Below are 22,828 nucleotides of genomic sequence, written 5' to 3' on the forward strand. Positions count from 1 at the left end.
CCCTCTGAACGGTCACCTTTATCCGTCATATTTGAAAAGAAACATTGTTATTTTCTGTATTCATTTAAGACAAAAGTTATTTATTTACTTGGCGCTATTTTTAGATCATCACTGTGTGTGTGTGTGTGTGTGTGTGTGTGTGTGTGTGTGTGTGTGTGTGTGTGTGTGTGTGTGTGTGTGTGTGTGTACTAATCTGTCACCCTCGCTGCGTTTGCATGCGTTTTGCTCGTGTGTGTGTGTGTGTGTGTGTGTGGCTTCGTTTGACCCCTGCTGGTAGTGCAGAGGCCGGGGCCCCCCCCCCTCTCGGCCGCCCGCCCGCATGAGGCCGTCCCCCGACCACAGACAGAAACACGTCGAGACGACGGAGGAAGAAGCGCCGCCAGCGAACGCACCGTCAGAGCAGGTCAGACGTCTACATCCTGCAGGAGAAAAGTCCTCAGTTTACGATGCGATAATACTTTAAAGATCAAGTCTGACATTTGACTTGCATCACAGCAGCTCCATGTGTAACATCAGAGATGGCAAAAGTACACACATCCTGTACTCAAGTAGAAGTACAGATACTCGTGTTTAAAAATACTCTGGTAAAAGTAGAAGTACTGACTAAACTTCTTTACTCAAGTAAAAGTAAAGAACTTTGAAATGTACTTCAGTAAAAAGTACCCATAACTAGCAGCTGCTTTAAAGAGTACCTGACCTCCCTTTATATTCATAGAACAATAATGTCATTGTTAGCTAATGAATGTTTCCATGCTGAACAACGGCAACATGACAACGTTTCCATTGGTCCCTCTTCTTTAGAGAAGACCAGGAAATGATGGATACACGGATCGTGTTCAAATCAATAGACACGCAATGACTGATGAATAATGATCACGCATCAAACACACATTCAGACTAAAGGAACCAGCTGTTTGGAAAATGAGAGAAGTAGAAAGTACAGGTATTTGTGTTCAACATGTAAGAAGTAGAAAGTACAGGTATTTGAGTTCAACATGTAAGAAGTAGAAAGTACAGGTATTTGAGTTCAACATGTAAGAAGTAGAAAGTACAGGTATTTGAGTTCAACATGTGAGAAGTAGAAAGTTCAGGTATTTGAGTTCAACATGTGAGAAGTAGAAAGTACAGGTATTTGAGTTCAACATGTAGAAGTAGAAAGTACAGGTATTTGAGTTCAACATGTGAGAAGTAGAAAGTACAGGTATTTGAGTTCAACATGTAAGAAGTAGAAAGTACAGGTATTTGAGTTCAACATGTAAGAAGTAGAAAGTACAGGTATTTGAGTTCAACATGTGAGAAGTAGAAAGTACAGGTATTTGAGTTCAACATGTAAGAAGTAGAAAGTACAGGTATTTGAGTTCAACATGTAAGAAGTAGAAAGTACAGGTATTTGTGTTCAACATGTGAGAAGTAGAAAGTACAGGTATTTGAGTTCAACATGTAAGAAGTAGAAAGTACAGGTACTTGAGTTCAACATGTGAGAAGTAGAAAGTACAGGTATTTGAGTTCAACATGTAAGAAGTAGAAAGTACAGGTATTTGGGTTCAACATGTAAGAAGTAGAAAGTACAGGTATTTGAGTTCAACATGTAAGAAGTAGAAAGTACAGGTATTTGAGTTCAACATGTAAGAAGTAGAAAGTACAGGTACTTGAGTTCAACATGTGAGAAGTAGAAAGTACAGGTATTTGAATTCAACATGTAAGAAGTAGAAAGTACAGGTATTTGAGTTCAACATGTAAGAAGTAGAAAGTACAGGTATTTGAGTTCAACATGTAAGAAGTAGAAAGTACAGGTATTTGTGTTCAACATGTAAGAAGTAGAAAGTACAGGTATTTGAGTTCAACATGTAAGAAGTAGAAAGTACAGGTATTTGAATTCAACATGTAAGAAGTAGAAAGTACAGGTATTTGTGTTCAACATGTAAGAATTAGAAAGTACAGGTATTTGAGTTCAACATGTAAGAAGTAGAAAGTACAGGTATTTGAGTTCAACATGTAAGAAGTAGAAAGTACAGGTATTTGAATTCAACATGTAAGAAGTAGAAAGTACAGGTATTTGAGTTCAACATGTAAGAAGTAGAAAGTACAGGTATTTGAGTTCAACATGTAAGAAGTAGAAAGTACAGGTATTTGAGTTCAACATGTAAGAAGTAGAAAGTACAGGTATTTGAGTTCAACATGTGAGAAGTAGAAAGTACAGGTATTTGTGTTCAACATGTAAGAAGTCAAAGTAAAAAGTCGACAGAAAAATAAGTATTGGAGTAAAGTACTGATACCAGAAACATGTACTTAAGTACAGGAAGGAAGTATTTGTACTCCACTACTTCCCACCTCTTACAGCAGACTGTTTACCCCGATAGTACCCCCCCCTAACCTGTGTGTGTGTGGAGCAGTGTGAGAACCTGCTGGATTGGGATGTGGAGGTGTTACAGCCCGACACATTAACAGCACCCAAGGTGGGTGAAAGTCAGCCTAACACTGGGTTCACATGCAGTTTTAGATTTAGTTTTGATTATACTAATATAAAACCATGTTTAAATAGTGGAATCGACAACAACGACACTACAGTCTTTTACCTCTCACACATGGTGCACAGACCCAACTTTAAACTGCATGTAAACGCAGTGTCTGGAGTGTGTGTGTGTGTGTGTGTGTGTGTGTGTGTGTGTGTGTGGTGTGTGTGTGTGTGTGTGTGTGTGTGTGTGTGTGTGTGTGTGTGTGTGTGTGTGTGTGTCAGATTTAGTTTGAACTGCATGATCACTTTGCATGCAAATGTTTGTCTTGCATGATTCTCATTATCTGATCAGATTAATTGATAGCGGTGCTAAAATGAGGACAGTTTTGAAAATGGACTCTTTTATAACTGTGTTCCCACATTGATGTTTTAAGCGGTAGTAGAGTAAATATGGAAGGGTCTCACACGTTTATCTCACTGGTTGTTTTTGTCTCGTACTGCCGCTCCGAAGGCGCCGTCACCGGACTTATGGGTAAGCAGAGCGGAGAAAACCAGTAGTATGAGTCACTAGAAACGCTTACGTTTTCTGCAAATTAAAACTGAAATTCAGTTTTAAGTGACTCTAAATTCTGCCCACAAATGTGCTCTATTTATTATTCTATCATCATGAAAAGCAAAGGTCTGCAGATGAAGAAATAACGCTTCAACCTTTCTCCTCAAAACCTCCTTCCTGTCCCTACACCACCCGGGTCTTTTCCTTTATCAAACCCTTTTAAAACCCAACGCTCCGACTCCCATCCTCTTCCACAATACCCCACGACCCCCTTACCTTTTATAGCATGACGAGCCTGCTGTAGAGCCCCAGCCAGCTGTAGAGCCCCATCCAGCTGTAGAGCCCCAGCACGATGACCACAGGCACCCAGAAGAAACTCACGGAGGATGGGAAGACGTAGGAAGCACCGCCCAGAGCTTTACCCCTGCAGAACCTGTTCAGGGGAGCTGGGGAGACGCTGGAGTCCCTCAGACGCACACCGAGCCCAACTGGGGAGACGCTGGAGTCCCCGGTGTGCAGGAGTGCTGGGGAGACGCTGGAATCCCTCAGACGCACACCGAACCCAACTGGGGAGACGCTGGACTCCCCGCTGTGCAGGAGAGCTGGGGAGACGCTGGAGTCCTTCAGACGCACACCGAACCCAACTGGGGAGACGCTGGACTCCCTGCTGTGCAGGAGAGCTGGGGAGACGCTGGAGTCCTTCAGACGCACACCGAACCCAACTGGGGAGACGCTGGAGTCCCTCAGACGCACACCGAACCCAACTGGGGAGACGCTGGAGTCCCCGCTGTGCAGGAGTGCTGGGGAGACGCTGGAGTCCTTCAGACGCACACCGAACCCAACTGGGGAGACGCTGGAGTCCCTCAGACGCACACCGAACCCAACTGGGGAGACGCTGGAGTCCCCGGTGTGCAGGAGAGCTGGGGAGACGCTGGAGTCCTTCAGACGCACACCGAACCCAACTGGGGAGACGCTGGAGTCCCTCAGACGCACACCGAACCCAACTGGGGAGACGCTGGAGTCCCCGCTGTGCAGGAGTGCTGGGGAGACGCTGGAGTCCTTCAGACGCACACCGAACCCAACTGGGGAGACGCTGGAGTCCGTCAGACGCACACCGAACCCAACTGGGGAGACGCTGGAGTCCCCGGTGTGCAGGAGAGCTGGGGAGACGCTGGAGTCCAAGCCCCTCAGACGTACACCGAGCCAAACTGGGACAACGATGGTGCCAAAGCGGTGCAGGGGGGCTGGGGAGAAGAAGGAAAGGTAGGGTCAGGGGTCTTTAAAACACCACAGGTTAAAGCCTGGAAATCAAGGATCCCTCAAACACTAGAAGTCACAAAAACCCTTTCTTTACGGTTCTATTTTTCCTTTTTTCTGATGAATGCTTCAGGGTTTTATTACACATATTGTAAATGACATTAAGGGGTAACACGGACTTGATTTGTGGCTCTACTGCAACATGTTTAGTTCCTTAATCCTCTTTAATAATGCACCTTTCTGTTATGTTCTGCTACAGAGCGCGGTGACCAATGGCTCGGACGGAGACCTCCCGCCAGGATTCATCTACAAGGTTATATTACTAAATGCTCCATTGACTTGGATTATAAATGAATGCTGTGCACTTCTTAATGAGGTTGTGGGTGTTTCTGCTGCAGGTGAAAGCGGTGCATGAATACGTTGCCACTGACGGCGACGAGCTGGAGCTGAAGGTGGGAGACTCTGTGCTGGTTCTGGCCTTTGAAAACCCGGACGAACAGGTCAATAACAAACACTTTCTTCACTTCCACTTTATCTATTCCTACTTTTGCAACTACCGAGCATGATGATGGCAACATTTAAACATGTATACTTGTTAGTTCATCATTTATCTTTGAAAGGAAGCTACTCTTAAGCATGTGTTGTTAAATATTTTGAGCTTTTCGCGTGTCATTTAAAGCCTAATTTTCATTCCCAACTTTGTCACATACAGAATTGTCACAGTTTTAAATGTTGTGCATGACATTATGACCTTAAACACAAGTACTTGGTCATTCATCTTGTAGCTTTGGTTGAGGAAAAGACTGTTTTTTGGGTCAAAACGTACTAAATAGCCACGTTTTGTTTTTCGGTCTTCCTGCAGGACGACGGCTGGCTCCTGGGTGTTCAGGAGACTCACTGGTTGCAGAAGAAAGATATTTCAATCAAAGGTGTTTTCCCTGAAAACTTTACTCAGAAGGTTTGAGGTTCATGCAGCAGAAGTACTTTTCCCCAAACTCTTCAGAATTATAGATAGAACTGAGTTGAAACGTCAGTAAATGTGCATTCACACAACAAAGTGTATCAGTGCATGATTCCAAATATGCGCTGGACATCTAGACGGCTACGGTCTCTCATGAAAACATAGATAACTTATTAACCCAACTCCCTTTTGGTCAATGAAGCGCAATCCTCTAAATTAAATTAATAATATTGTTTTAATTCCCTTTCCTGAATTATTTATATGCTAAACTCAAACAAAACTCATGTCATGAATGTATTGAATGAATGTCAAAATGTTTTATGTATCGTCATCGGGTTTTTGGAAAAAAATATATTATGAGAACTTTTCACGGTTCCTTGCATGAAGTATTTGATTGTATTGTCATTTATTTTGTAACACTGTGACGACGGGTGGCTTTGCTGGAAGAAATGTGGCTCAGATTGAAAAAAAAGCAGATGACCCAACTCAGAGCCCTGGGGAACGCCACAGGTTTAAACAACATTATCAAAATCTATTACAGTTTCTTGTAGGACTTTCAAAAGGGAACATTAGTCTTTCATTTATTTTACCGGCCATTTTGAAGACATGACCTAAAGTGTGGCTTACATTTTCTAACAACTTTTATTTAGATTTTTGAATCATCTTTACGTTGATGGGTAAAACGGATAACCCCACACAAACTGTATTTTTACATTGTGTGGGATTAACACATAAGGAATCAGTCCAAGTGGTTAATGTCGCACCATTTGTTGGATCAAGTCAGTGTCATTAAAGATGAATAAAACAACGTGGGGTCTCAGTGTCTTATGTGTGCCTTTTGGTAAATGGACTGTATTTAAATATCTCTTTACATACGAGTCATTCTTCCATTCACACCTCATTCATGCAGAGCAGCACCACTTGCTGTAGGGAAGCTAACACTCACACACACACTCACACACACACACACACACACACACTCACACACCATTGGCCATTGGGCTGGGATCGAACCAGCCACAGTCACATTTTACCACTTCTAAGTATTTATATCTTGTTTTGCATTTATTGTAGGTGTTCTTTTTTTAAATATATTTGCTCCTATTTCTCTATTTAATTCACACCAAATACCTGAAGCTGTGAAGACCTACTTGGCAATAAACCAAATTCCTAGTAGATCTCCATGGAGACCCCCCTCCCCCTCCACCTAACAGAGATTTGGTGTTAATGAATATCAGCGTCCTACACACACACACACACACACACACACACACACACACACACACACACACACACACACACACACACACACACACACACACACACACACACACACACACACACACCCACACACACACACACACACACACACACACTAAAACTATTCTCTGTTTACCTTGTTACCCGTGACCTAAATGAGGCTGAGATGTGTGCAGGTCGGGGTTATACATTATACAGGTGCCGGACAAGGGGTTATTGATGTGTGGCCGAGCGCGTTTGCATACTGATTTCCACGGCTGAATGATTGACTAAGGTTACTCCCAGTTTAAGGACAACAAAGCTGGTTACCATAGAGTTTGGAGGGAGTATAACTACCGCAGGAGTCTCAACTCCAACAAGCAGATTCCTCGAGCAGATCCTCAGTCAGCAGCAGGAATTTCTAATCATGGTGAGCTTCTACAGTTTTACACATTTTAACGACATGCTTGTTGCTTTCTTGCTTGAATATAAAGTAGAAATCTATCATTTAAAAGCTGTGTCGCAGATCATTTAATCCTAATTCTAATTTCTCCTCTCTTGTGCAGCGTGAATGCCTTTCAATCCATGTTGGTCAGGCCGGCGTGCAAATGGGTAATGCATGCTGGGAGCTCTACTGTCTGGAGCACGGCATCCAGCCGGACGGTCAGATGCCGAGCGACAAGACCATCGGGGGGGGAGACGACTCCTTCAACACCTTCTTCAGCGAGACTGGAGCTGGAAAACACGTTCCCAGAGCCGTGTTCGTGGACCTGGAGCCCACGGTCATCGGTACGGTCGTTATTTTCAAATGCAAAGGTGCACTGTAGGTTAAACAGAAGTTGAGAACTCCTGATTATATCCTTTCTGTTTTTTGTTTACAGATGAAGTCCGCACAGGAACCTACCGGCAGCTCTTCCACCCGGAGCAGCTGATCACTGGAAAGGAAGATGCAGCCAACAACTACGCCCGCGGGCACTACACCATCGGGAAGGAGATCATCGACCTGGTTCTGGACAGGACTCGTAAACTGGTTAGTTTTTAAGCCAAAGCTTTGTGACTCGAGTTTAGATCTAATAATAAACTAATTCTATTGTTTTGTTTTCCTGCAGGCCGACCAGTGCACAGGGCTCCAGGGTTTCCTCATCTTCCACTCCTTCGGAGGGGGAACCGGCTCTGGCTTCACCTCCCTGCTGATGGAGCGTCTCTCCGTCGACTACGGGAAGAAGTCCAAGCTTGAGTTTGCCATCTATCCGGCTCCTCAAGTGTCCACGGCTGTGGTGGAGCCCTACAACTCCATCCTGACCACCCACACCACCCTGGAGCACTCTGACTGCGCCTTCATGGTGGACAACGAGGCCATCTACGACATCTGCCGCAGGAACCTGGACATCGAGCGGCCGACCTACACCAACCTCAACAGGCTGATCGGACAGATCGTCTCCTCCATCACCGCCTCCCTGCGCTTCGACGGCGCCTTGAACGTGGATCTGACGGAGTTCCAGACCAACCTGGTGCCCTACCCTCGAATCCACTTCCCTCTGGCCACCTACGCCCCGGTTATCTCCGCAGAGAAGGCCTACCACGAGCAGCTGTCAGTCTCAGAAATCACCAACGCCTGCTTCGAGCCCGCCAACCAGATGGTGAAATGTGACCCTCGCCACGGGAAATACATGGCCTGCTGTCTCCTGTACCGCGGAGACGTTGTTCCCAAAGAGGTGAACTCTGCCATCGCCACCATCAAAACCAAGCGCACCATCCAGTTTGTGGACTGGTGTCCCACTGGCTTCAAGGTGGGCATCAACTACCAGCCCCCCACCGTGGTTCCTGGAGGAGACCTGGCCAAGGTGCAGAGGGCGGTGTGCATGCTGAGCAACACCACCGCCATCGCAGAGGCCTGGGCGCGCCTGGACCACAAGTTCGACCTGATGTACGCCAAGAGGGCCTTCGTGCACTGGTACGTGGGAGAGGGGATGGAGGAGGGGGAGTTCTCCGAGGCCAGAGAGGACATGGCCGCCCTGGAGAAGGACTACGAGGAGGTGGGCACCGACAGCGTGGGGGACGAAGGAGAAGAAGGGGAGGAATACTAAGGTGTTAAACATCTTCAGTCAAGCCACAATTGTACTTCAAATGTCACAAAACTGTAACAGAATATAAAATAAAGTTAATATGGTAAGCATCTGTGTGTTTCATGTGTGCTAAAAGGTCATGTCTTTAACAATGAGAAGCCTAGCAGGAATGTTGCATCCCCCCCTTCCCCTTTTATATGTGCTGACGTTTAGCTTCTCACACCAGCTATTTGTTCGGCCTCTCTGCTAAGATCAGCGGCCAACAGAGAGGAACAAAGTAGACCTGAGAAAAGAGTAACTAGGGAGACTAAGTGTTCTGGCAAACATGACTTGCCAGAAGGAAGTGGTTTGTTGTTGCATCTCCAGGGTTACCTGCAGGCGCAGAGGTGAAACCAATACCAGCCATTTATCTGAACACAATGGGTCTGATCACTGACTGGGACTTACTCAAGTGTTTCTCTCTCAATAAGGAAAATACCATCTCTGGGGTCTGTGAACAAAACAATGCATATTACATCATTTTAGGGTTAGCAGGTTTATAAGGCAATGAACCCATGCACCTGTTGAAGAAGTCAAACTGCACATCTCTGTCAGGACACACTTTGTTAACATCTAACTTTGGGTGTTTCATCGCATGCATCCAGCTCCTTTCTATTTCTTTGGTGCAGTAAAACCCATTGGAGCTCTCAAAAGTCAAATCCTGCTCTAATGCAGAGGAGGTCTGTTGCCTTTGCATTGCAGATGGATCTTAACCAAAGTGCGGATGCAACGTTCAGGTCACTGAGGAGGGATTTGTTTTCCTCTGCCAGATAAACACTGAGGCTCCAAATGAGACATTTTAACAGAATATGAAATGTAAACACTGCTCCATTACAGAATGTCTTCATGCATGCAATATATTTTAGTTTGGTGAATGCAAGGTCCTATCCAACAGCAGGCAAACTGTTTTAAGATGTCCTTTATTACGTGTGAACCCCCTGCTCACTGCACAGCAGCAGCGAGCAGGCCTTTCATTTAACATGTGTAATTGGAGGAGGGGGGGGGGGGGGGGGGGGGGGGGGGGGTGCTGTTATGGCTCATATTTCACAGCCTCTCTGCCATTGTCGCTGGCTACTCGTTTGTGTAAGAACAGCTGTTGTTCCTCCGATCCGAGCACGGCGTTGATCTTTTTTTCGTGCTCCCCCTCCTCACCTTTCATCATGTTTGCGCTCACGCAGCGTCTCCAGTTACCACAACAGAAAGAGGCTGTTGCCAGGTGATGCCGTGCTATAAAGCCGCTGCGCAGCTCTAACGTACACAACATCCCCAGCCACTCATCTCAGGTGAACGAGGGACTGCTAAAAAGACAACATGGTGAGGACTTCTTTGTTTTAACGTTAGGCAACACACCCGAAAAAACGCAACATGAGTTATCCGGAATACACCTCAGAAAGCATAGTGCTGTGTGTTCGGCCACAATACCTAAAAGAGGCAGTGTGTGCAAAGTCATTGGGTTGCACAGTAGGACTCATTAATGCCGTAGAGGTATTGGGGAATGTTGTCAATGTTTCATCCACTTACAGGAAGTTAGACACACTTTGTAGCTTTTAAAATGTTCCTGGTATCCGATTGGGACATACTGTTTGTTTAGTTTGGTATCTCTCGAGCGTGGCTTGGTAACTAGGTGTCAGGGGAAATACTACTAAGCACTGGGATACATTCACTTAATGACTTTGTTTGCTGAAGCTACCTTGGCTGATTTAATTGTCTTCAGTTAAATAATGCGTCTCATCCTCTTGAAGCTGACTGTATCTTTAACATAAGCGTGCTACGTTAATTCTCTTGCACTATTTTATCTGTTTATTCGTCTTATTTGTTCTATGTCCTATATATATATATATAGATGTTGCATTGTGGGAGGAGCCTGTGACTTCAGTTTTCATTACCATATCTACACTGTAGCTAATGTGCACTACAATAAAGCCTTGAAACTTGAATCTTAATGAGTTTTTATGGTCTGCAGGAAGTTATTGACATCTGATCCACTTTCTCTCGCAGCGTGAATGCATCTCCATCCACATTGGCCAAGCTGGAGCTCAGATAGGCAATGCATGCTGGGAGCTCTACTGTCTGGAGCACGGCATCCAGCCGGACGGTCAGATGCCGAGCGACAAGACCATCGGGGGGGGGAGACGACTCCTTCAACACCTTCTTCAGCGAGACTGGAGCTGGAAAACACGTTCCCAGAGCCGTGTTCGTGGACCTGGAGCCCACGGTCATCGGTACCATCATCAGATCCTTTTCTTGAGACTTTTAAAATACAAAAGTATGCCACCCCATCCATTTATATGTTGACTTTCTTTCCATTTACAGATGAAGTCCGCACAGGAACCTACCGGCAGCTCTTCCACCCGGAGCAGCTGATCACTGGAAAGGAAGATGCAGCCAACAACTACGCCCGCGGGCACTACACCATCGGGAAGGAGATCATCGACCTGGTTCTGGACAGGACTCGTAAACTGGTGAGTTTTTAAGCAACTACTTCCTATTTGAGTTTATTCAAGTCAGTCACAGAGTCATGATGAATTGTTTTCCTGCAGGCCGACCAGTGCACAGGGCTCCAGGGTTTCCTCATCTTCCACTCCTTCGGAGGGGGAACCGGCTCTGGCTTCACCTCCCTGCTGATGGAGCGTCTCTCCGTCGACTACGGGAAGAAGTCCAAGCTTGAGTTTGCCATCTATCCGGCTCCTCAAGTGTCCACGGCTGTGGTGGAGCCCTACAACTCCATCCTGACCACCCACACCACCCTGGAGCACTCTGACTGCGCCTTCATGGTGGACAACGAGGCCATCTACGACATCTGCCGCAGGAACCTGGACATCGAGCGGCCGACCTACACCAACCTCAACAGGCTGATCGGACAGATCGTCTCCTCCATCACCGCCTCCCTGCGCTTCGACGGCGCCTTGAACGTGGATCTGACGGAGTTCCAGACCAACCTGGTGCCCTACCCTCGAATCCACTTCCCTCTGGCCACCTACGCCCCGGTTATCTCCGCAGAGAAGGCCTACCACGAGCAGCTGTCAGTCGCAGAAATCACCAACGCCTGCTTCGAGCCCGCCAACCAGATGGTGAAATGTGACCCTCGCCACGGGAAATACATGGCCTGCTGTCTCCTGTACCGCGGAGACGTTGTTCCCAAAGATGTGAACTCTGCCATCGCCACCATCAAAACCAAGCGCACCATCCAGTTTGTGGACTGGTGTCCCACTGGCTTCAAGGTGGGCATCAACTACCAGCCCCCCACCGTGGTTCCTGGAGGAGACCTGGCCAAGGTGCAGAGGGCGGTGTGCATGCTGAGCAACACCACCGCCATCGCAGAGGCCTGGGCGCGCCTGGACCACAAGTTCGACCTGATGTACGCCAAGAGGGCCTTCGTGCACTGGTACGTGGGAGAGGGGATGGAGGAGGGGGAGTTCTCCGAGGCCAGAGAGGACATGGCCGCCCTGGAGAAGGACTACGAGGAGGTGGGCACCGACAGCGTGGGGGAGGAGGACGAAGGAGAGGAGTACTGAGTCACTGAAACACCTACAGCTCGCTGAAGTAATATAGACTCCATCATTCAATTCATTCATTCTTTCCAGTGAGCTACAACATGTTCGTGCAAAATAAACAAACATATTGAAGTACTTATTTTGTGCTGTGTTTACTACAAAAAGGTGGCAGTTTTATAATTGATGAGCTCTAAATAGACGTCATTTTGACAAAAAACATCAAATCTAATTGATGGATTACTTAAGTGATATCAGCAGTTGGTTTAATGTCTGACCATCCTTCAAAACTCAATAGATTTTCATTTAAAAACACACATACACAGTATCATGTTGAAACCAGTGACAGTTTAGTATTTGAATCCCTACAGCTGTAACATGTGAAGTGTTCCCCCGCTCTGTCCGGCCCAGAAGAAGATTTAAGCTCCATTGGGAATTTGGGGATCATTGATTAAAATCGTATTTAATTTCTGTACTCAGGGGCTAGTGGGACAAAGTCTGGACCAGGCTAAATCCTGGAGTCCTCAGATGTGTGGGAGGGAATATGATATGTATCTAGGTCTAAAACACCTCATCCTGCAGGTGCTTCTTTAGGAATAAAATGTGATGATTGCAGAATCAGTCCTTCTTTGTTGATATCAATTCTCTCTCTGGATCTTCAGCCATGCAGCAAACAAAACCAAACCATGCTCCCAGTTCCTCAGAGTCCTGCCTACTCTCTGGAAAGCGACTTTGAGCACCTGTAGAAGCGCTAACAAAATTAATCTATTATTATTATTATTAACAAGTCACACAATACTGTCTGGCTAATGGTAATAGGCTAATTATCATAGTAAAAGTGTAAAAGTGTCCCAAAGCATTTCAGAAAGAACTGTTACTGCCAGAACCAGAGAAGAGTTATGTGTATTTTTCTAACTAATTAACTGATAAGATACAAGTAGAGTTTAAAATACTGCTCTCAGAAATAATGTATTAATTTATAGCCCAACGTTGGTATGCACTGTGAACAAACTAAACATGATGATGGGACTCCATGACCCCATGACCTCATGACCTCGTGACCCCATGACCCCGCCCCCTCTGTTGGTCAGAGAGCTTCTTAGGGACAGTCAGCTGGCGGCCCGGATGACACATGCGCTACAGCTCAGCAACCGCACGCGCCGACGAGATGTACACAGAAGAGAGAGTGGAGGGAATACACAGCGATAACTGGAGTTTCTGTGACTTCAAAGGTCAGTCAAAGGCTGAACTCACACATGTGATCTGACCGCTTTGTCCTATTAGCTAGCAGCTATGCTAATGGCTAATATAGTTGTCCTTCCGGTTGACAGGCTCTGATCTACACACTTCAAACATGATTCTCGATTAGTTTTCTCTTTCTTTTACCTGCTTTCAGAGGATACATCTACAGCTTAATATATAACACACTTTATTATATTTTAAGCTGTTATTAAATAAATATAATGAAGTAAAAGTACAAAGTAGCAAAACATTGAAATACAGTACAGTACAATATAGTACTTAATATATATATAAATAATTGCTTAAATATGTCCATGTTGCCATTGTGAGAAGGCGGACATATTCCAGTGATGGCATATGATCAATGATTTAAAGTCGTGTGGATGTATTGATTGACCAACAACATGCCATGTTTGGTAGACATAATCAATAAAAGAAGGAACCCATGATGTGCCAGCTGTGCCTAGGCCTGTCACGATCATTCATTTTGTTGGACGATACATTTTCTTGGAAATTATTGCGATAAACGATAATATTGTCGGCACTGTTTTGACCATTTTAGACCTCTGACATAATAATATCATAATGATTCATGTACATCCTTTCAAAAAGAACTTTTTAATTAACATTCAACATTGTAAATGGAATAATATTAAAAGATAATAATTATATATAATAAATAAAACAAATTCATTAAATTATAAAAAGATTATTAAATCACACACAACCAAAACAATACATGAAATAGACTCAGGCTGGAAAACAGAGCTCTCTCTATCTATCTATCTATCTATATAAATAAATAAATATGAGCGCACATTGTCTCACAAGCACTCCTTAAAACAACAGTCAAGTGTACTCTGCCCAGGTGCCTCAACAGGCCATATCCAAATCTGTATTTCGAGCAAGGAATATGGAATGCCGTTTAAGCCTAAATTAAATAAATTACATTGCATTGCATTTAGCTGACGCTTTTATCCAAAGCGACTTACAATAAGTGCGTTCGACCAACAAAATACAAACTTGAAGAAAACAGAATCATAAAAGAACATCAGGCTTCATAGAGCAAAAACATTTCAAGTGCTACTCAACTGGCTTTAGATAAGCCAGTCCTTTATTAGTATATAAGTGCTTTGTTAATAATTCTATCGCTCGAAGTGGAGTCGAAAGAGATGAGTTTTCAGTCTGGAAGGTGTGCAAGCTATCTGCCGTCCTGATGTCAATGGGGAGCTCATTCCACCATCTTGGAGCCAGGACAGCAAACCCACGTGTTTTTGCCGATGGGAACTTGGGTCCCCCTCGCAGCGAGGGTGCAGCGAGTCGTTTGGCTGATGCAGAGTGGAGTGCACGTGCTGGGGTGTACGGTTTAACCATGTCCTGGATGTAGGAAGGGCCAGATCCATTCGCAGCACGGTAAGCAAGTACCAGTGTCTTGAAGTGGATTCTAGCAGTTACCGGAAGCCAGTGAAGGCAGCGGAGGAGCGGAGTGGTGTGGGAACATTTAGGAAGGTTGAAGACCAGACGAGCCGCTGCATTCTGGATGAGCTGCAGAGGTCGGATGGCACATGCAGGTAGACCAGCCAGGAGGGAGTTGCAGTAGTCTAGGCGTGAGATGACGAGAGCCTGGACCAGAACCTGAGTCGCTTTCTGAGTCAGCTGGGGACGCATCCTCCTGATGTTGTAAAGCGTGTATCTGCAGCAACGGGTTGTAGCAGCGATGTTTGCAGTGAAGGACAGGTTGTTATCTAGGGTCACACCCAGATTCCTTGCAGTCTGAGTCGGGGAAACAACTGAGGTGCCGATGTTGATTGTTAGGTCAAGAGTGGGACAATCTTTTCCCGGGAGGAAGAGCAGCTCAGTCTTGTCAAGGTTGAGCTTGAGGTGGTGAGCAGACATCCACTGAGAGATGTCAGCTAGACAAGCAGAGATGCGTGCAACGACCTGGGTCTCTGAGCGGGGAAAGGACAGAATTAATTGGGTGTCGTCAGCGTAGCAGTGGTAAGAAAAACCATGCGGGCTAATGACTGATCCGAGCGAGTTTGTGTACAAGGAGAAGAGGAGGGGACCAAGAACAGAGCCCTGAGGGACCCCTGCAGTTAATTGACAAGGGTCGGACTCGGACCCTCTCCAAGTTACCCTGTAGGTGCGGTCTTTCAGGTATGAGGTGAGGAGGGAAAGTGCAGAGCCTGAAACTCCATGTTTTTGGAGAGTGCGAAGGAGGATCTGATGATTCACCGTGTCGAATGCAGCAGACAGGTCCAACAGGATGATGACAGAGGAGAGGGAGGCTGCTTAGTGTGCAGTTCCTCAGTGACAGCAAGGAGGGCAGTTTCTGTGAAGTGACCTGCCTTGAAACCAGACTGGTGCGGATCCAGAAGGTTGTTCTGATGGAGATAACAGGAGAGTTGTTTAAAGACAGCGCGTTCAAGTGTTTTAGACAGGAACGGGAGGAGAGAGACAGGCCTGTAGTTTATAACATCAGACGGGTTGAGAGTGGGTTTCTTTAGGAGAGGGTTTACTCTTGCCTCCTTGAGACTGTTTGGAAAGTGACCAGAAGTTAGAGAAGTGTTGATGAAATGGGTGAGAAACGGTAGAATATCAGGAGCGATAGTCTGAAGGAGGTTTGAAGGGATAGGGTCCAGAGGACAGGTGGTAGGGCGGGCAGAGGTAATGAGGGTAAGAACCTCACTTGGAGAGAGAGGGGGAAAGGAGGTTAGTGTGTTGGTGGAAGGAGGGTCTGGTGACCCAGCGGTGAGTAAAGGTGAGTCAGAAAAAGAAGAGCGAATATCATCAACCTTTTTTTCAAAGTGGGTAACAAAGTCGCTTGACAGAAGTGAGGAGGGGGGAGGAGCTTTTGGAGGGTCCAAGAGGGTGGAGAAGATGGAAAATAGTTTTTTGGGATTGGAATAGGAAGATTGGATCTTATCTTGAAAGAAAGTGCTACATACATAATTAAATCAATACATATATAAATATGCCTATGAAATAAATAAATAAGGTAATACATATATATAAATGTACATTTAAATACACATTTATTTATTTCATGGGACTTTTATTTCATAATGCCACATTACATTTCCATTTCTAATATTCAAATGAACAGGGCGTGGTTAGCTCACAGATCCAGACCAAAGCAACTGCACCACAACACTGACTCAATAGCTCTTGTTTCACACTCCAGTACTCTTTGCCAACCGCCAATAAACCGGTTCCGGTTCAAGAACCGTTCTTGTGCTTTTCTGGTGCTTAACTGGTTCTTCTCTGGTTCTGCCCCTTTTCCACCAAACCGGTTCCAGAGCCAGTTTCGGGCTACAGCTTGATTTAGCTCTGGTTCTTCCTGTTTCAGCCGCAGCTCTAAGTACCGAAAACCGGTTCTTACTGTAGCTGACCCCACTTGGCTGCCCGGCAAGAACCAAAAACCACGCTCACGTCGGAGGGGCCGAGATTAACCTGAGCCATAATAACAGTTCATGGCGAGTACGGCAAATGAAAGTTGTAACAAACAGTAGCGCTGAGCAAAGTGACTAGAACGCAACCACACACTTATTAAAAAAAACACACTTTATAAAGTCAGGCAACACTAACCAGGCTGCGTGTGAATCTGTTTATCTGCACCTTACTTTGACCAACCGTTCGCTGTCATTGATCATTGGAGAGCAGGCAGACGTTTTGTTTCGTATTATAGCAGCTATCGGATGGAATCAATACATGGGCTGCACAGGTTGTCATGACAATCACAAGTAGAATCATAATGTAAAATGTGCCTGTAGAAAACGGCTTATGGGTTAGGGTTAGGGTTAACCCTAACCCGCTTATGTCACAATAGGAAAGCAACAAGTAGTCCAGATAGTCAGATTAGCCTTTTAATGGCTTTATATATAAATCTGAAGACTCTCTTTATTTTGTGTTGCAGTGTTTGGAGGCGGATACAAGCGGCCGAGATGGGTTTTCTCCGCAGGGTGGCTGGTGTCTCCCTTAGGGATAAGGTGAGAAGTTCGGTCATCAGGGAGGGACTCGGAGTTGAGCCGCTCCTCCTTCGCGTCGAAAGGAGCCAGTTGAGGTGGTTCGGGCACCTAGTTAGGATGCCACCTGGGCGCCTCCCTAGGGAGGTGTTCCAGGCACGTCCAGCTGGGAAGAGACCGAGGGGTAGACCTAGGACCAGGTGGAGGGACTATATCTCTTCGCTGGCCTGGGAGCGCCTTGGGACCCCCCAGTCAGAGCTGGTTGATGAGGGGAAAGGAACGTTTGGGGCTCTCTGCTGGAACGAGACCCCCGAGACCCGACCACGGATAAGCGGGAGAAGATGGATGGATGGAGGCTTGCAGGTGGACTGTTTACACAGCCGTGGGAACTAAGGAAGTCTTAAGGTGTGTGGCTTTTTTATTTTATTCCTGAGTCATAATATCGATTATACTATTCTCCACTTTCTAGTGTTACCGGAAATGATTATGATCATATTATTTTCTGTTTCTTTTTGAAAGAAGAGCTACAGCTGTCCTATGTTTGCTTTTTGGTGGGAGGACCATGGCTGCTTGAGTTCCGTTCTTCGGTTCTTAAACACACTTAAGGTTGTTGAACACACACTGATATTTTCGACAAACTATGCTATGACTTTTATTTCTGATATTTTCATTCTATAGTCAGTACCTACTATGCTGACTTCATGGTGTCTTTTCTTCTTTTCTCTCAGGACTTCGAGGACATTGATCTGACATCAATGAAGACGGTGGCTTCTGGAGTGTCTGAAGAACTTACGGTACTATACTATGACTGTTTTCTCATATTTCCAACTACACTATGACTATTTTCCAACATAGTCATAGTGTACTATGCCAGGGGTTCCCAAACGTTGCCATGCCAAGGACCCCATATAGCATGATCCTCTGGCGGGGACCTCCCTGTTGCAATTTTTTAAATGATGAGTACATTATGATGGAGAATAGGACAAATTAATCATACAGCTTAATACATTTTCTTAATATATATTTGTACTAATAATTAATAATCAGTTATTCTTCAAAAAAAGTTATTTATCTTTTGTTTGTCATTCATTACATTGATTGTGTGTTCTGTTATAAACATTCTTAACACAATATTAAACAGTAATATCAACAGTAAACACATTTTTAAAGTGATTTCTGTCTTTATAATATATAATTTTGAACAGTAATATGAACAATTAACATATATTTTTAGCATTTTTGAAAGCTATTTATATATAATATTCAACAGTAATATTAACAATAGACATATTTATATTCATATATATAAACATCAATATTTGCTACATCCGTGCTCTCGTCCAGCTGCAGAGCGAAACATTCTGACGTCATGGTGTCTTTTTCTTCTTTTCCTGGAACACCGAGTGCAAACATCTGACATCAACGAAGACGGTGGCTTCTGGAGTTTCTGAGGAGTTTACGGTACTATGACCATTTCTGATATTTTCGATACTCGACATGTCGTTTATTTAATTTTTTTTCGACATGTCGTTTTTTTACATTTTCTTCGACATATTTTCCACATACTGACTTCATAGTGTCTTTTTCTTCTTTTCTCCCCACAGGACTGCGAGGACATTCATCTGACATCAATGAAGACGGTGGCTTCTGGAGTTTCTGAAGGACTTACGGTACTATACTATGACTTTTCTGATAATTCCGACATACTTCGTTGTTTTTAATTTCTCTTCTGACATTACTATATTATACTATGTAATTTTTTGTTAAAATGTTTCACCCTAATTTTTTCTAAACCTTCTATACTGTGTCGTTTTTTTCTGGCATTTTCAATCTACTATTCAGACTTTTAGCATATTTTATCCATACTATACCATGGGCGTCGCAGCCATTATATGACAAGTCCCCCCCACTTTTTGAAATGATTAGTTTAGACCCCCCCACTTTTACCATGTGGAAAGTCCGTGAATCGGTGTATCCACTCGCCGCTCTCTGTAGAGAGCTGTGTCAGTGCTTCACTATCAAATACATTCCACTTGCTTATTGAGAGAATGCCTCAATCAATGAAACTCTGTACCGTGTTTTCACTGCTACTTTGTACCAAGGCAGATTCTCCCATAGCGTGCGCATGTTCAAGGAGTGTTGTCATAGTTGGACAGCTCAGATCTGTTGTATGAAGCGATGCCGGTAGCGGAGGTAAGGCACACACACCAAGTGTTCAGGACATTGTTAATACAGCGAAAATCAAAGCTGACGATCTCTTGGTTTGATATGTTTTCTCTCCCAGACAACATGGACATAAGAACATTTCAAAGAACAGGAAAGTAAGTCTTCAGCTGGTAGCAGTTAATCAGTTAACAGTGATGGCGTCGGCGTCTCACTTCTGGAGAGGAGTTTCGTCTTTATGTCATGATAGAGATACAAATACTGAATAGTTTAGATCAGAAAAGGCATCGAAATGCCAGGTTGCTAGTATTTATCATGTAAACAGGGAACATGAATAACCCGGTCTCTCTGTGCTCATGTAAACACCATGATGTCCATGTAGAGACGCAGTCAGTGTGTTTTACTGGAGCCTCAGTTCAATAAGAGATTATTTTCTGAGTTCTTTAACTTCGGTACTCTCTCTCAAAATGGTAATGTGCATTATGTTTTAATTATACTTCTTATCATTCAGAAGCTGTTTGTGTGTGTTTATGTTTTACTGAGTGCTTATAGGCCATTTCCATCCCAGTATTCAGTTAACTGTTTATTTTCTGTGCACATTACATAGACTAGCTAATATCCTACCTACTGCTTGGGGCTTTGAGTCTTCAACATGTCCAATGTCACCGACTGGGACTTACTTTAGAGTCAGTTGTATTTACATTCAGTATGACTTGTTATGATTCAATGTGAAAGAGTATACTGCTCAATACATAATGATCACTTCACCACCTCTCTTGACATCTAGGCGCTTGAGAGTGAGTCAGAGGCAGAACACAGGGACAGTGGAGAGAGGTCCGTTGCTGAGGTGAGTGATGAATGGGAAATGACAGTTTAGAGTCAATTGTGATGTGGACTCTCATCCCAGAGTGTTAAGGAAGTCAGTGGGGATATTGAACAGGAAGCATTTCAGTGAAGGGGCATCATGTGACCAATATAGACAGAAGAGCAACATTTAAGTCAATACCATTCCTAGGTGAACTTAACATCTGTATGGAGTTAGATCAGTCTCGATGTTAATAAATGCTCACAGAAGGATTCACAAATGTATTTTGCAATGTATATATAAATGACTCTCCACAACAATATCTCTCAATGCACTTGTTGTATATAAATGTACAACAAATGGGCATTTAAACTGCTTTTTATTAATTCAAAGACGGCTCTGAATTAATAATCAAATATATTTCCTTTCTTTACTACTGGATGAAATTACAAAATGTACCCATCATTTTCCTCATGCTAGTATAGCCACATAAAAGTATCAAACCACCTGTTAAAATGCACCAGAATACAGGAAATCTATTTTGTCTTTCGTGGTGGGGGACCCCCCCCCCCCCCCCCCGTTAAAAATGTCCCCACCACATTCAGGATGCTTCCTACGCCCATGTACTATATTGACTTCATGGTGTCTTTTTCTTCTCTTCTCCCCACAGGACTGCGAGGACATTCATCTGACATCAGTGAAGACGGTGGCTTCTTGAGTTTCTGAAGGACTTACGGTACTATACGATGACTTTTCTGATATTTTCGACATACTGTACGATGTTTTCTTTTAGCATTTCTCCGACATTGGTTAGGGTTATGACTTTTTTGTCTATTTCGTGCCTATGTCGATTCAAATGTTTTGAAATGTTTCGAAATAATATATTATAACTTTTCTGTCATCGTTATCATCATACTATACTACGCCTTGTTTCTACGCACTATTCCGTGCCTTATTTCCACGTTAAATACGATGTTTTCTCCGACATTGGTTAGGGTTAGGACTTTTTTGTCATTTTTTTCAACATGCTATATTATAACTTTTCTGTCATCGTTATCGACATACTATACTACGCCTTGTTTCTACGCACTAAACCGTGCCTTATTTCCACATCAAATACGATGTTTTCATGGGTTAGGGTTAGCTATACTGACTTCATGGTGTCTTTTTCTTCTTTTCTCCCCACAGGACTGCGAGGACATTCATCTGACATCAGTGAAGACGGTGGCTTCTTGAGTTTCTGAAGGAATTACGGTACTATACGATGACTTTTCTGATATTTTCGACATACTGTACGATGTTTTCTTTTAGCATTTCTCCGACATTGGTTAGGGTTATGACTTTTTTGTCTATTTCGTGCCTATGTCGATTCAAATGTTTTGAAATGTTTCGAAATACTATATTATAACTTTTCTGTCATCGTTATCATCATACTATACTACGCCTTGTTTCTACGCACTATTCCGTGCCTTATTTCCACGTTAAATACGATGTTTTCTCCGACATTGGTTAGGGTTAGGACTTTTTTGTCATTTTTTTAAACATGCTATATTATAACTTTTCGGTCATTTTTAACGAAATAAAATACCACGCCTGGTATCTACACACTATGCCGTGCCTTATTATGGCATCAAATATTTGTTTAGATTATTTAGTTGCGTTTTTAAAAAAAAATCGACATACTATACTATGTCGTTTCAAAATGTTCAATTTTTTTAAAATGCTATATTATGACTTTTCTGTTATCGTTATCGACATACTATACTACGCCTTGTTTCTACGCACTATTCTGTGCCTTATTTCCACATCAAATACGATGTTTTCATGGGTTAGGGTTAGCTATACTGACTTCATGGTGTCTTTTCTTCTTTTCTTCCCACAGAGAGTGAAGAGAGGACGCCCCCCCCCCCCACGCCATCAATTAAGACCCCGGCTGCCTATGCTTCTGAAAAACTTGTGGACGTTTTCAGCCTTGGGGAAGTATAGCAGACTTAGCAGCCTTGGGGACGTATAGCAGACTCAACAGACTATCGATGTGGCTGCAGTGAGAGCCTACAGCCACTTAGCAGACTTAGCCGACTTGGGGCGGTGGCTGGGGTGCCGAGCGGCCCCCCCCCAGCCACGTCAGCCCCCCCGACTTAGCAGACTTAGCAGGCCTACAGACTTAGCAGACTATCGGCAGTGACTGCAGGCCCCTGCACAGGAGTGCAGTGAGAGCCGGCAGCCACCTATCGGCCGCTTATTAGACTTAGCAGACTTGGGGACGTTTAGCAGACTTGGGGACGTTTAGCAGACTTGGGGACGTTTAGCAGATTGGGGACAAGGCTGCACTGCTATGTATGAATAAATGTGAATAAAGCAAAAGTTTCTTAAAATACATTTGTCTCCTTTGTTCATTTCCAGTTCCTAAGATAGTATCCTATTCACTACTCTCTTACTTCCTAACACTCCTTTCTTCTATTCCCTTAAATAGCATCCTATTAACCAATTAATGTATTCATTACCCCTTTATCCATCTACTCTCTGCAACGTATAAGTCTCGAACCTGCAACCTCTGGTCTACCAACCACCCTTCTATCTCCTTGAGCTATG

At 44.2% G+C, this 22,828-nt stretch overlaps 3 protein-coding genes and 1 long non-coding RNA gene across 5 annotated transcripts; all 4 read left to right on the plus strand.

The window, feature by feature from the left end:
• Positions 1–4,524: 4,524 nt before the first annotated feature.
• bin1b (bridging integrator 1b) lies at positions 4,525–6,034 on the plus strand (the record flags this gene model as incomplete). The annotated part of the gene is given in 3 exon segments (XM_034239431.1): positions 4,525–4,578; positions 4,664–4,765; positions 5,128–6,034. Coding segments are annotated over 3 exon segments (258 nt in total), but the record flags the coding sequence as incomplete, so codon positions are not given.
• A 562-nt stretch (positions 6,035–6,596) lies between these two features.
• On the plus strand, positions 6,597–8,641 carry LOC117561826 (tubulin alpha-1A chain-like). The gene is made up of 4 exons (XM_034239430.1): positions 6,597–6,895; positions 7,032–7,254; positions 7,347–7,495; positions 7,575–8,641. The coding sequence occupies exons 1-4, from the start codon at positions 6,893–6,895 to the stop codon at positions 8,550–8,552; spliced, it is 1,353 nt and encodes a 450-aa protein (XP_034095321.1). The 5' UTR covers positions 6,597–6,892; the 3' UTR covers positions 8,553–8,641.
• A 2,014-nt stretch (positions 8,642–10,655) lies between these two features.
• On the plus strand, positions 10,656–12,199 carry LOC117561828 (tubulin alpha-1D chain-like). The gene is given in 4 exon segments (XM_034239432.1): positions 10,656–10,691; positions 10,693–10,792; positions 10,884–11,032; positions 11,111–12,199. Coding segments are annotated over 4 exon segments (1,245 nt in total). The 5' UTR covers positions 10,656–10,670; the 3' UTR covers positions 12,086–12,199.
• A 5,186-nt stretch (positions 12,200–17,385) lies between these two features.
• Positions 17,386–22,615, plus strand: LOC117561829. 2 transcript variants are annotated; one of them, XR_004571456.1, is made up of 7 exons: positions 17,386–17,673; positions 17,788–17,874; positions 17,997–18,729; positions 18,873–18,938; positions 20,907–20,972; positions 21,425–21,490; positions 22,119–22,615. It is a non-coding gene; the product is annotated as an uncharacterized LOC117561829 (long non-coding RNA). The 2 variants fall into 2 exon arrangements; XR_004571457.1 differs by lacking the exon at positions 21,425–21,490.
• Positions 22,616–22,828: the final 213 nt, after the last annotated feature.

The sequence above is a fragment of the Gymnodraco acuticeps genome, unplaced genomic scaffold (genome assembly GCF_902827175.1).
Source record: "Gymnodraco acuticeps unplaced genomic scaffold, fGymAcu1.1, whole genome shotgun sequence".
Lineage (NCBI taxonomy): Eukaryota > Metazoa > Chordata > Actinopteri > Perciformes > Bathydraconidae > Gymnodraco > Gymnodraco acuticeps.